Source organism: Podarcis pityusensis (assembly GCF_964106645.2).
Source record: "Podarcis pityusensis genome assembly, chromosome: 4".
NCBI lineage: Eukaryota > Metazoa > Chordata > Lepidosauria > Squamata > Lacertidae > Podarcis > Podarcis pityusensis.
In genome coordinates, this window is record NC_138027.1 from 7,844,060 (window position 1) to 7,858,722 (window position 14,663).

A 14,663-nucleotide genomic window follows, 5' to 3' on the forward strand; every position below is an offset into this window, starting at 1 on the left:
CATTCTTTAAGGGGCCCCGAAAGATGACAAAGGCTGAAAGGCTAACCCCGCTTACCTGGGAATAGAGTTGACGCTCTAGATCATGGGTAGGCAAACTAAGGCCCGGGGCCCGGATCCGGCCCAATCGCCTTCTAAATCCGGCCCGCGGACAGTCCAGGAATCAGCGTGTTTTTACATGAGTAGAATGTACATAATGTACATTTTTACATCTTGTATACCTGAAGGAGCATCTCCACCCCCATCGCTGAGGTCCAGCGCCGAGGGCCTTCTGGCAGATCCCTCCCTGCGAGAAGTGAGGTTACAGGGAACCAGGCAGAGGGCCTTCTTGGTAGTGGCGCTTGCCCTGTGGAACGCCCTCCCTTCAGATGAGAAGGAAATAAGCAGCTATCTTCTCTTTAAAAGACATCTGAAGGCAGCCCTGTTTAGGGGAGTTTTTAATACTTGATGCTGTATTGTTTTTAACACTTGATTGGAAGCCGCCCAGAGTGGCTGGGGAAACTCAGCCAGATGGGCAGGGTATAAATAAAAAATTATTAGTAGTAGTAGTAGTAGTCGTAGTAGTAGTAGAATGTGTCCTTTTATTTAAAATGCATCTCTGGGTTATTTGTGGGGCCTGCCTGGTGTTTTTACATGAGTAGAATGTGTCCTTTTATTTAAAATGCATCTCTGGGTTATTTGTGGGGCATAGGAATTCATTCATCCCCTCCCTCCAAAAATATAGTCCGGCCCCCCACAAGGTCTGAGGGACAGTCGACCGGCCCCCTGCTGGAAAAGTTTGCTGATCCGTGCTCTAGATGCTCCCCCTCCCCCCAAAAAAGGAAAGGAAGGTGACGGTAAAATGCAGTGGAGAAAAGTGCGGAATAAATATCACTTGGCACGATGTTGTACTACGTCCGTACAAGCAAATAGGGATGAATGCTCAATAAACGCCATATTACGTCCACACAGACAAATCGGGAGCGATGATCTCAGTAAACGGGCTGTCTAGGATGCCTGATGTTGTCCAGTTTTTGCATTGTGTTTCCTGTGCTGTCCTGCCGTGTCTTTTCATACCTGATCTGTGTACATAGTTGTTAACTTACAGATTTGAAAATAAGGGACCAGCAGCCTCGAAAATAAGGGATCAGCAGCCAAAATAAGGGATTTTCTGGGCACAGGTATGTTCGACTTCTGAGCCCCTCCGAGCCAAAGGCAGAAAGCCCAGCCAGCAGCCAAACGAAGCCTCAAGCGGTGGTTCCCACAGCGCAGCAACCCGGCAAAGGGGATGCAGCAAGGAAAACCACCGTCTCCTCTCCGCTGGGAAGCGCTGAGCAAAGGCGAGTCCCCAGGCAATGCGGCCGATTTGATCGGCGCAAGGCATGCAAGCTCCACCCCCCAGTCGTTATTAGACTCCTTATTGGGTGAGCAACGCAGCCAAGCAACACATTGGAGCCTCCCTCCTCCCTGGCCAGCAGGGAGGGAGGGAGAGGAGCTGCTTCCTTTGAAACCCGGGAAATTTAAGGGACATCATCAATAAGGGACAGGAGCGGGACACGGCGCTGGGATAAGGGAGTTTCCTGCCAAATAAGGGACGGTTGACAGCTATGTCTGTGTGATGGTTTCTCCTCAACCCCCCCCCCAAAAAAAATCACAACTGCAGCGAAAGCCTGGTGAGTGAGAACAGGAACAGCAGTATTCACTCCCCCCCACCTTTTTTCACATACACATTGCAGAGCTTTGGAGCAGTAGAGGGCTACAGGAAGGAATCACAGAACTGGAAAGTCAGAAGGCACACCAAGGGCCATCTAGTCCAACCCCCTGATCCTAATGGTTCCATTTAAAAGGGGGGCTACACACGAGGCTTCCCAAACACTCACTGCAAGGGCTGCCATTTTGTGAGGGCTTCAAGAAGCTTCTGCCTGAATCCTAGGGACGCTTCAGAGAACTGCAGTCCCGTGGGGTTCTTTGGATGGCAGCCAATAGTTAAATTGGTTCAAATGTGTAGTGAAGACATTCCCCCAAAGACCCAGAGACGGCACTTCTCTAGTTATGTAAAGGTAAAGGACCCCGTGATAGTTAAGTCCAGTCAAAGGCGACTATGGCAACTATAGAATATTTGTGTGAGATTGTATGGGGAAAATACGGAATAACAGATACAATCTTGCTTAAAATTTTTATAGGAAGTGCAGTGTAAGTGATGGAAGTCAATCAATGAAATTTTATTATTGAGATATTTGTAGATTAAATTTGGAAGAAATTCTTCCATCTTTTCTTCTTCTTCTTCTCCTCTTTATTTTTTCTTTTTCTTTCTTCTTTTCTTCTTTTTTTCTCTTTTGTTCTTTTTTTATAGATATGTGCTTATCTGAAATATATATGTATGTATTTGCAATATTTTGCTTATCTTTTTGTAATAATTATGTTAAATAATTTTTTTTTAAAAAAAAGTCCAGTCAAAGGCGACTCTGGGGTTGCAGCGCTCATCTCGCTTTCAGGCCGAGGGAGCCGGCGTTTGTCCACAGACAGCTTTCCAGGTCATGTGGCCAGCAGGACTAAACCGCTTCTGGCACAACGGGACACCGTGATGGAAACCAGAGTGCACGGAAACACTGTTTACCTTCTCAGTGCAGCGATACCTATTTATCTACTTGCACTTTGACGTGCTTTCAAACTGCTAGGTTGTCAGGAGCTGGGGCAGAACAACTGGAGCTCACCGCGTCGCGTTGATTCGAACCACTGATTTTCCGATCGGCAAACCCAAGAGGCTCAGTGGTTTAGACCACAGCGCCACCCGCGTCCCTCCTAGTTATAAGGTACCCACTGGGACACCAACTCTTCTCCATGCAGGTGAATGTGTCCTGGATTTCACCCTTGGATGCCACCACAACACCTTCGTTTGGGTTTCCCAAATAGCTGAGATTTTATTCTTTCTCTTTTTTTGCAAAAAAAAAAAGCGTCAGTCACATTTTCAGTCAACTGAATTGTCCAGGGCTTTAGGGCACATTTCCATCCCTCCTGCCACCCTACTGCTCTTGCCAACTTTGTTTCTTCTATGTCTTTTAAGCAGCTGCACAACCCGCAGGAATTTAGAAAGCGGCATTTTTCTCCACCTGCATGCCAGGAGAAGAGTCTCCTCGTGCTAAATCCCTGCCAGTCATGAAGGTGCGAAGGGCACAGGAGCAGGGCCAGTAGACATAAGATGGCAACCCAGAACCTCCTCCGCCCGGCTTAGTCTAAAACTCAGTTATGCAAAATGGCCAGCTATCCGTCTTACATGGGGGGGGCTCTCCCTGCCGCGCCTGTAAAACCTTCCCCCACTATATTTGTTAATGCTAATAATAATAAATTTATTTAACCTCGCTATAGGCCACTTTCTAAGCAGCATACAATATTGAAAAAACCAACAACAACACAGTAGGATCATAAAACCACGAGACGAAAAGACATCAATGACAGCAAAACAGACTGAAACTAATGATTCAATTAGAATCATAGAATTAAATGCCTGATGAAATGGGTCTTGCTGACTTTGTGGAGTTTTAGGCGGACGCAGAGGGAGTGTGTTATGCAGAAGACAGCCAGGGGTGGACTCTTTCTCGTGTCAAAGAGTCAGGTCCAATTTCTTGGAGCCAATGCAGTATGAAGAAGAAGAAGAAGAAGAAGAAGAAGAAGAAGAAGAAGAAGAGTTTGGATTTGATATCCCGCTTTATCACTACCCGAAGGAGTCTCAAAGTGGCTAACATTCTCCTTTCCCTTCCTGCCCCACAACAAACACTCTGTGAGGTGAGTGGGGCTGAGAGACTTCAAAGAAGTGTGACTGGCCCAAGGTCACCCAGCAGCTGCATGTGGAGGAGCGGGGAAGCAAACCCGGTTCACCAGATTACGAGTCTACCGCTCTTAACCACTACACCTGATTCGGGGAGGGGTGTTCCTTCGGGCCCACAAAGGGCTTTGTAGGTTAAAAACCAGCACCTTCGCTCGGGCTTGGGAGGCGGACCAATCTGCAAAGAGACAGCCAGCAGCATCCTGCGCCAGCGGCGGTTCCCAAATTACCTTCAAGGGCAGCCCCACATAAAGTGCATCACAGTAGTCAAGCCTGGAGGGAAAGCATGGGTGAGCATGGGAAGGTTTTGCCCAGAAAGGCAGGCAGCATCTAGACATTGGGTTTAAATGAGAGAAAACACAAGCAGCCAGGGCAGAAAGTGCAGGGCTCATTTTATCCTCACGACAACCCTGCGAGGTACGTCAGGATGAGATGCCAAAGCTTGCTCAAGGATACTGAGAGTGGGGTCTAACTAAATGGTTGCTTGTATGAGGGTTGCCGCTGGCTGGGACTGGCCTGGAGTAAGTGGGGCTCACGGGAAGCTGGTCTGAGGTTACTCTTGCATCTATAATATTAATAACAATAATATAGCCATCTGCTGGGAAGTTAGTATAGCAGCTCTGCCTCACCCGGTGAGCCCTTTCTAGGAAACAAAGAAGGGGGCAGCTGTGGTCTGACCGAACGGTAGACGAAATGATGAAACCATTTCTGGACTGTATGGCTTCGAGCGGCAGATATTTGGGTGGGCGGGTGCAATGCTGAAAGTTCACCTAAATAAAAGATTTCCCATGTATTGAAAACTAGATGCCTGAGGTTCATTCTAGGACCACAGAGCCCATGCAAAAGGTCCCTTGGCATCTCCAAGTAGGCTTGGGGAAAGCTCTCTACCTGAAATCCCAGGATGGACCTACACACGTCGTTTATAACGTTAAAATACGTTATTAAAATTTGACACCCAGAGGGCGCTGCAGAGCAGAGAGCCATCAGCAATGGGAAACTGCTATTCAGCATTATAGAACATTATTTTTTTAAAAAAGGTTTAGCAGATCAATGTAGATCCAGCCCCAGTAAAACTTGTTGATACTGGGTTAGATAGACCAGTGGTCTGACTCTGTATACAGCAGCTCTGTAGGTTCCGTTGGTTGTGGAAGAGTAATGTTTTAGCATTCAGACTTGTGACACACACACACACACCGCCAATGCAAACTGAAGTGGTGCAGTCTAGAAAGAATTTTTCCATGTGATACACTGCATGTATTCAGTGGGTCTAAACCCAATCCTTCGTCCATTACGCTACATTGCCTCTCACTACACACCTTGTGTAGGATTCCCTATTCACACAACTCAGTGTCTATTGTGCCATTGTCAGATTAGACAACACGCTTAATATAGTACCTAGCTTCCAAAACAACAACAAGTGTCGGGGGAAGGAAAAAGTGACGTGTCCATCACTTTTCGAACCATTTCTTGCAGATACAAGTTGAAAATACACTTCCGGCGTCTCACAGGTCGAGAACAAAACCCTTCTCCCTGCAACATGGAACTTTTCCCAACCGACACAGACAGGTAAGTAATACTTTGCAGATGGGCGGAGGCGGAAATGTCCAGCGCCTACGACACGATGCTTTTCGCTTTCATCGCTAACTGGTCTCTGGCCCGCAAGCGGCAATTGACGGTGGTGTTCGAGGTCGTCTGGTTCTCGCCCGGCCCCGGCGTTTTGGGGCAAGCAAATTTCACAAACTTCTGCCCTGCTAAAAAGTATAAGATCGGGTCCAGGCAGCTGTTGGTGCTAGCCAGGGGCCGGGTGAGTTTGTATGCCAAGTTGATGGCGTCGAGAGTGGCGCAGCTGAGGTCCCAGTCGCGGAAGTAATAGTACAAGGTCCGAGTGATGTGGAAGGGCAAGAAGCAGATGATGAAGACCGCCAGGACGACGGCGATCATCTTGACCGACTTCTTCTTGGAGCTGGACATCCGGGTGGTGCCGCAGGTGGGCTGGAGCAACCGGCGAGCCATCAAGGAGTAGCAGACGATGATGACCAGGAAGGGGATGCAGAAGAGAAGGACCAGCATCACGGTGCTGTAGATGATGAAGTCACCGAAGAGGTCCTTCGCCGACGTGTCGTGGCAGGTGATCTTGTCGCACCGGGGGCTGGTGGTGACAAAGTAGAGCACGGGCGACTGGCAGGCGATGACGACCGCCCAGACGGTGGCCGAGACCCAGCGTGCATAGCGGACTTGTCCCCACTCCAGGGACTTCAACGGGAGGCAGATGCCCATGAAACGATGGATGCTGATGCAGAGCAAGAAGAGGATGCTGCAGTAGAGGTTGGTGTAGAAGAGGAAGCGGACGATCTTGCACAAGCCCACGCTGAAGGGCCAGTGGTTCCTCTTGGCGTAGTAGTAGACCAGGAGTGGCAGCGAGATCACGTACAAGGTGTCCGACACAGCCAGGTTGAACATGTAGGTGGTGGAGGCATTCCAGGTCTTGATTCGGAAGAGGAAGATGTAAAGGGCCAGCAGGTTGAGGCACAGGCCCACCACGAAGACGAGGCTGTAGGAGACGGGCAGGAGGATGTACTTGAACTCCTCGTTGAAGGTGCACCTGTAGGGGTCTTCCTCCTCGCAGTCGGCGTCGGAGGCATTAGCGCTCGCATTCAAGGAGCGCAGCAGGAGCAGCAGGGACGCATTCGCCATAGCCCTGGGGGGAACCAAAAGAGGGAAGGTTAGAAAGGAGCAGCATTGGTGGTTGAGGGTGCGCCAGTCATGGATGGACTCCTATTATTATTCCGAACTTAAAAATGGAAGTGTAATGCTGGCGGTCAAGAAAAGTGGTTTAAAGACTCTCTCAAGGCAAATCTTTAAAAATGGAGTATAAACACCACCAACTGGGAAACACTGGCCTGTGAGTGCTCCAGTTCAGAACAGCTTTTACCAAAGGTGTAATGGGCTTTGAAGACGCTCGAACTCAGGACGCAAGGGAGAAATGTGCTAAGAGGAAGGCACGCTTGGCAAGCCCTCACCGGGATAAACTCCCGCCCGGAAACTTATGTCCCCACTGTGGAAGGATGTGTGGATCCAGAATTGGCCTCCACAGTCACTTACGGACTCACTGTTAAGATCGTGCTCATGGAAGACAATCTTACTCGGCTATGAGTGATCAGCAAGGAAGATGATGATGATGATTAAAATAAGGAGCACAGGATGGTTTACAGTGGTACCTTGGGTTACAAACGCTTCAGGTTACAGACTCAGCTAACCCAGAAATAGTACTTCGGGTTAAGAACTTTGCTTCAGTTAACTATGGAAATTTAGTTGATCTGTTCAGAAGGAAGAAAAGGATTGACAGGTTGGAGTTTCCCCGAGATTTGTTCTTTAGCATTAAAGAAAATGAAGAAGACCTGCAGAAGGGACTTGGAAAAGAGTTAAGAGCCTCGGACATAAGATCACCAGGTTGATGGACTTTATGGAATTGACGGAAAGGACTGGTAGAATCCGAAACCTGGGAGAGGAGATGGTGGAAGAAGATTGGAAAATTTAAAGTTTATATATAGACTTATGGTAAAACTAATGAGTGATAGAAAAATGGTGGAATGTTTTTTTATTTTTTATGGGCTTAACAGAAATGTTATAAGGAGTTAAGCACATATAAGCATTTTAGTTTTAATGGAAAATAAGGTTAAAAAATACGTTATTTACAATATCACAGAAAATGGAGAAAGATGGAAAGGATTTGCTGAAACAATTAATAGAAGTGGAACACAAAAAGAGAGGTGTGAGGAGGTCGAGGAAACAAGGGAATGAAAGATAGAGTATGGAAAAGAGATGATGTATGTTTTTAAATTGTTTTTGTTTTGTTCCATTCAGGGTTAAGGTTAGGGAGTGGGGTTTGTTTAGTTTAGTTTAATGTGTCTAGTTTTGAGTTTAGGTTGTGTTTTGTATTGTTTATATATTGTATTGTATTGTTTTTTTCTTTTTGTTTTTCTACTTTGTTTTTTCTTCTGTTTTTTTCTTTTTTTCTCTCTTTTTGTAATCTATAAAAGTAATAAATATTATTTTTTTAAAAAAAAGAACTTTGCTTCAGGATGAGAACAGAAATTGTGCGGTGGCGGCACGGCAGCAGCAGGAGGCCCCATTAGCTTCAGGTTAAGAACGGAACTCCGGAACAAATTAAGTTCTTAACCCGAGGTACCACTGTACAATATAAAAATGCAAAGATACATAATTACAAGCCAAGCAATGAACCCATGCCACAGTTTATTGTTGATTATTTAATCAGCCATATTTCAAAGAAAGTCTATAAGCGCTACACAACATCCTAAAAAATACCACAAATAAAAATCAAATACAAAAAAGCCGTAAAAGATGACTGCTTGACAATATTTCTACACCAATTAATTTTATAATGAATGATTTTAGAGTGTTGTTTGTGCTGTACTTTCGTACTGTTTTATTGTTGTTAGCCGCCCTGAGCCCGGCTTCGGCTGGGGGGGGCGGGATATAAATAAAATTTATTATTATTATTATTACCACTTTTCATTCGGATGAATCCTGAAGCGGCTTACAAACAATAAATAACAAGAGCCTGATAGGGCCTAACAGAACGTCACAAACACAGCATAAATCATATGGAACAATCAACAAACCATCCTTGAAACAATAGCAATCTATAGAACTCTTTTCACGAAGCAACTGAACAAATAAGCTAAACAGCACAATTAAAGGAAATGTCTGAATAGATGATTACCAAATGCAGCGTTTATATCCTGCGAAAAAATATTAGCAACATGAACAAAATAGCCGCCAAAAGATAACCATAGCACTGTTAGGTTCATGTACTTACTGTCCATGTCCCTGTGGCGTGTAATCTTTCACTCTATTTAGCTCATTAAAATACACATACTAGGGTTGCCATCAGGGTCGTATATTAGGTTTGATGAGGCCCTAATCTACTGGAGGTAATGGGGCCCTTTATATGTCCAGCTGTCCTTAGTTAACCACAAATTGTCGCTCTTTTTTGTGTTGAATATATGCCATATGGTAATTTATGGACCTAATAGGTATCTAAAGCCATTTTCACATAACAAAATATGTATTTTGTTAAGTTGTGGGTGAACATATCAGACGACACAGCGATTCTTCAAACAGCTCTTGCTTATTCACAGGCCAGAACAGAACTGAACTGAAGGGTTCAGCCAACCTGCTTATATAGAGCTCCAGTACAACACAACAGTAACAACTTTCTGTAAGTATCCAATCACTGAACGTCACTTTCAATCCCTTATTTGCATATGAGGACCTGAGTGAAAACTATCTACAGTATCCCCCTGCTGGCCCAGAGTGAGAACTTCAGTACATAACATATTTTATCAAAGTAATTGTTACATGAAATCAGTCAGTAGGCATAAGACTCATACCCTTAGTCTCTGCTGCCTGATCATCAGTCTACAAGAACTCTTTAATATTAGATAACAGGTACAACCAGATCCTGAAGCTGAGGCTCCAAGACTTTGGCCCCCTCATGAGAAGAGAAGACTCCCTGGAAAAGACCCTGATGTTGGGAAAGATGGAGGGCATAAGGAGAAGGGGACGACAGAGGACAAGATGGTGGGACAGTGTTCTTGAAGCTACCAGCATGAGTTTGACCAAACTGCGGGAGACAGTGGAAGACAGGAGTGCCTGGCATGCTCTGGTCCATGGGGTCATGAAGAGTCGGACACGACTAAACGACTAAACAACAACAAATCATTGGATATGCTGTTGCTGGAACCTGCCTGGGGAAGATAGCTAAGAAAATGAATGAATGAATGAATGAATGAATGAATTCACAGCTGCGTAACTCTACCATTTTCTTTGTGTGGAGCGACAACAGGTACAACAGCTTGACCTACATTCAACTGTGCTACACTGCAGTCTGCAGCTAATTGCTACATATTGCTGTTCAACCAGTCCATGCAGAATGCAGGCACCCTATATATAGAAATGAGCAAACCAGTGATATTTTAGGGAGCAGGCTGGCAGGCAGGGCCCATGACTTACATCATAGGAGCCTACACAACACAAAACACTGTTACTGCATGTAGGTTTTATTTTATTTGTTTTTTATCTTATATTTTGGAAATGTACATCCAGGTTTTTCCCCCTTTAATTTTTGGGGGTGCCCCCCAAGAGAGTGGGGCCCTAAGCTATAGCTTGTTTAGCTTAGACGTAAATCCGGCACTGGTTGCCATAATTTAAGCTGTGGAAATCCGGACAGAAAAGTTGTGGAGCTTTTTTGGGAGGCAAATTCGCCAAATGAATGAATGAAGTTGTAGACCCAGCAACATAAAAAGAGGTTTGTGCCGATTTAGCATCCAAGAGCGTCAAAGCAAGAGGAATAGGAACCAGGTGTGGTTGAAGCAAATGCAATAAGCAGAAATCAAAGGCTTTGGGATGGGTGAAGAAACCAGAGGCCTTCCTCCTGGGCATAGTCGGCCAATCGGTGTTAAAAAAGGATAGAACTTTCTTTATGTGCGCAACAACAGCAGCAAGAATACTTATTGCAAAGTACTGGAAGACACAAGACTTACCCACACTGGAGGAATGGCAGATGAAAATGATGGACTACATAGAGTTGGCGGAAATGACTGGCAGAATCCGAGACCAGGGAGAAGAGTCGGTGGAAGAAGAGTGGAAGAAATTTAAAGACTATTTACAGAAATATTGCAAAATTAATGAATGTTAGAATGATGTTGGATTGAAGTTAAGTGGTTTCTAGCTGTACTGGTATAAAAGAATATGGAAAAATTGGTTTTTAATATGTAAAAATTTAATGTTATAATATATCAAGATTAAAGATTAGGATTAAAAAGGAGGGAAAGGAATTGTTGGATTAACAAATTGAATTGGAATACAAAAGAGGGAGATATGAGGAGGTCCGGGAAACAAGTAAATGTAAAAGAAGTGATGAAAAGATGGAATTGTTTTTAACTGTTTTTTCTTCTTTGTATTTTGTATTTTTCCTTTTTACTGTTAATTTTCTCATTAATGTGATTTTTCTTTTATTGAAATTTTAATAAATATTATTTTTTTTTAAAAAAAAGGGATGGGGAAGAAATTTGATTCTCTTTGCATTCATACTCCTTGAACCAGAACGCGAATGGAAGCGCAGCTCTCTTTCAAAACTCGTACACCTCTGGAACTTCTTCTGCAATTCTCCAGCCGTACAATGTGAACAAAAATGTATGCATAAGGGAACCGCATCCATCAAAAACATATGTTAGGGAAAACGACATACAAAGATGCATTGCGTTAGGCGAAATGGTTTTGCCAAAATGTGTCTTTGTTAGAAGGAAATTCGAAGTAAAACGCTAACAGGATTTTTAAAAGCAAATTGCATTGTGAAATGTTGCAGGGATGTGGAGATTCCCAGTGCGATCAGTGTAGCTCTCGTACTCTTAGGGAAGCTTTTAATGTTTGATGCATTACTGTATTTTAATATTTTGTTGGAAGCCGCCCATAGTGGCTGGGGGAGCCCAGCCAGATGGGCGGGGTATAAATTATTATTATTATTATTATTATTATTATTATTATTAGGATTGGCAAAGCATAAGGAATCTCTGGATTTAGGGAAAATACAGAGATTTATGGGGAAGGGGGGATTAACATAGTTCACAATCCACTTTAGATGAAGTCCGGATGCGTTCAAGTAACCAAGGCAAAAGCAAGGGGAAATTCCACTGTCATCACCCTTTTAACCCAAATTGCCAGTCCAATAAATGCTTGATGGCAGTTTATTGCCCCCGCAGCACTCATGACACTACAAATAATAATAAAAAAATCTCTTTCTATTCTGGGAGTTGCACAAACAACATTCTTTCATTGTGCAAGAAAAAATTCTTTCATTGCTCCTCATCCTTCCTATTAAATGACTCTTTCCGGGTTCAGGAGGAAAGTTTGCACTTTAATTATTAACTCCCAGAAGGTGCTGGCCAGCTGTCATGCAGAGGGGGAAGATGAAAAAGCAAACAGGCTGGTTTTGCTGCATAAGCGGAAAGCTTTGCTCTGATTTCAGCTGCCTAACCAGTTCAGTAGCCTCTGACTAGGCCAAAATGGACCAAGGTGGCCATTTATGGACCACACATCAAGTCCCCAAACCGCCCCCCCAAAAAAGAGAGGTTTAAAAAAAGACACAGATTCTTTTTATGCGTAGATACAAATTTGGAATGCAAATTTGGAAATGACTATCATCTAGATAGAAATGTAGTTCATCTCAGCACAGAGGCTACAAAGCTGTCAACAGCAGACCCTGCAAGTGTCCCTATTTTCCAGGGACAGTCCTGGATTTACAGAAGACATCCCGGTTTCTGATTTGACACGGTTTTTCCTTAGGATATCCCTATTTTCATGGGAGAAATGTTGGAGGGTATGGTAGGACGCCCCTATTTTCGTCGGCGACCCCCGAGCCAAGGAGATAAGGAACTATACAACCTTTAGAAGGCATCTGAAGGTAGCCCAGGATAGGGAAGTTTTTAATGTTTAATTTTTTTAAAAATGTATTTATATATATTGGAAGCCTCCCACAGTGGCTGGGGCAACCCAGTCAGATGGGTGGGTAATAATAATAATAATAATAATAATAATAATAATAAATAGGGCATCCCTATTTTCATCGCAGAAATATTGGAGCTTATGCAACAGGTGGTCTGTGTGCTTCCTCAGTCTGTTGTTGGGCAGTTTCCAAGTCTTGCTCTCTCCATAGAAGCCAACTCATAGGGACAGAAGTCCCTTTGCTGCCTCATAAATATTTGAGGGGGCTGAACCCCCCCCCAAAAAAGTTGACCACCCTAGCAGTAGTCAGTAATATGCAAGGCAACTTGAAGACCAAATACAATGATACAATATCAATATACACTCTTTATATAATAGGAAATATATGAAATCACATAAACAGAAAACTTATGAATCTCTGAAAGTCACAAAATGTGCACTCTTAATGGATTCTCTTGAAAACATAGAACCAAATAAACATAAGTCCCCTGATCTCTGGGTCATGGGTTTGGCCCCATATGAGCAAAATATTCCTGCAACATAGGGGTGTTGGACTGAATTGCTGTTGTTGTTGTTATTTGCACCCCGCCCATCTGACTAGGTTGCCCCAGCCACTCTGTGCAGCAACATATAAAAACATAATAAAACATTAAACATTTGTGGACCTTAAGGTCCTCCGCGGGGCATACCAGGAGAGGCGATCCCGTAGGTACGAGGTTCCTAGGTGTAGAAACAAGCCTATCCTACAAAGTTGTAATTCACACCCGCTGCTCTGCTCCCTTTTGCCTCTGGTCTCCCTGTCATGTGGCCCCCCGAAGGTCGCTGAGAAGGTAACGCAGCCCTTAGAGTGGAAAAGGGGCCTTTGCATTAAGCACTCCCCATCTCCAGACTGCCGTGTCTCCCACCATCGCATTAGAGAAGAAGGCTGTCCACAAACATGCATTTAAAGCACACACATCCTTGCAAATAATTTAGGGAGCTGTAGTTTGGTTTTTTTGGTTTTTTAAATGATATTTATTAAAGTTTCACAAAGAAAGAATCACATCAACAAAAAAAGAAAAATTCAAGAATAAAAAGAAAAATACACAATGCAAAATACAAAAAGAAAAAACAGTTAAAAATAATTCCCTCTTTTCATCACTACTTTTACATTTACTTGTTTCCCGGACCTCCTCATACCTCCCTCTTTTGTATTCCAATTCAGTTTGTTAGTCCAGCAATTCCTTTCCCTCCTTTTTAATCCCAATCCTTAATCTTAATATAATATAACATTAAATTTTTACCTATTAAAAACCAATTTTTCCATTCTTTTAACCTTTTTAATCCTAATCCTTAATCTTAATATATTTATAACTTTAAAGCCTGTACAGCTAGAAGCCACTTAATTTCAATCCAACCTCACTCTAACATTCATTAATTTTGCAATATTTCTGTAAATAATCTTTGAATTTCTTCCAATCTTCTTCCACCGACTCTTCTCCCTGGTCACGGATTCTGCCAGTCATTTCCGCCAATTCCATATAGTCCATCAATTTCATCTGCCATTCCTCCAGTGTGGGTAGCTCTTGTGTCTTCCAATACTTTGCGATGAGTATTCTTGCTGCTGTTGTAGCATACATAAAGAAAGTTCTATCCTTTTTTAACACCGATTGGCCGACTATGCCCAGGAGAAAGGCCTCTGGTTTCTTCAAGAAGGTATATTTAAATACCTTTTTTAATTCATTATATATCATCTCCCAGAAAGCCTTAATCTTTGGGCACGTCCACCAAAGGTGAAAAAATGTAGGGAGCTGTAGTTTGTTAAGGGTGCTGGTTCTGCCCAGTGGCAGAGGAAGGGGGATGGAGGGGGCAGGCCGCCCTGGGTCCTGAAGGGGGCGACATTTGGCCTGCCCCCCCAGCCCCCCGCAACTCCCAAACCAACGACTCGCGAGCCGAGTGGCAAAGCATTGGCAAGTGCCAGCACCCCCGCCTCTCTACATCTTCCGCAAGGGTAAACTACAATTTCCAGATTGATTGATTTATTATGGTGCTGGAGGAGACTCTTGAGAGTCCCATGGACTGCAAGAAGATCAAACCGATCCATTCCTAAGGAAATCAGCCCTGGAAGGACAGCCACTGGAAGGACAGATCGTGAAGCTGAGTCTCCAATACTTTGGCCACCTCATGAGAAGAGAAGACTCCCTGGAAAAGACCCTGATGTTGGGAAAGATGGAGGGCACAAGGAGAAGGGGACCACAGAGGACGAGATGGTTGGACAGTGTTCTCAAAGCTACCAGCATGAGTTTGACCAAACTGCGGGAGGCAGTGGAAGACAGGAGTGTCTGGCGTGCTCTGGTCC

The 14,663-nt window shown here is 44.1% G+C and overlaps 1 protein-coding gene across 2 annotated transcripts in view; it reads right to left on the reverse strand.

The window, feature by feature from the left end:
- Window positions 1–2,871: 2,871 nt before the first annotated feature.
- The window catches only part of P2RY2 (purinergic receptor P2Y2), a 42,413-nt gene continuing 30,621 nt past the window's right edge, over window positions 2,872–14,663 (reverse strand). For both annotated transcript variants that reach the window (XM_081002300.1, XM_081002299.1), the window contains exon 2: window positions 2,872–6,497. In XM_081002300.1, coding sequence (XP_080858426.1) covers window positions 5,411–6,493 — 1,083 coding nt within the window. In that variant the 5' untranslated portion in view covers window positions 6,494–6,497 and the 3' untranslated portion in view covers window positions 2,872–5,410. The remainder of the gene's footprint in view (window positions 6,498–14,663) is intronic.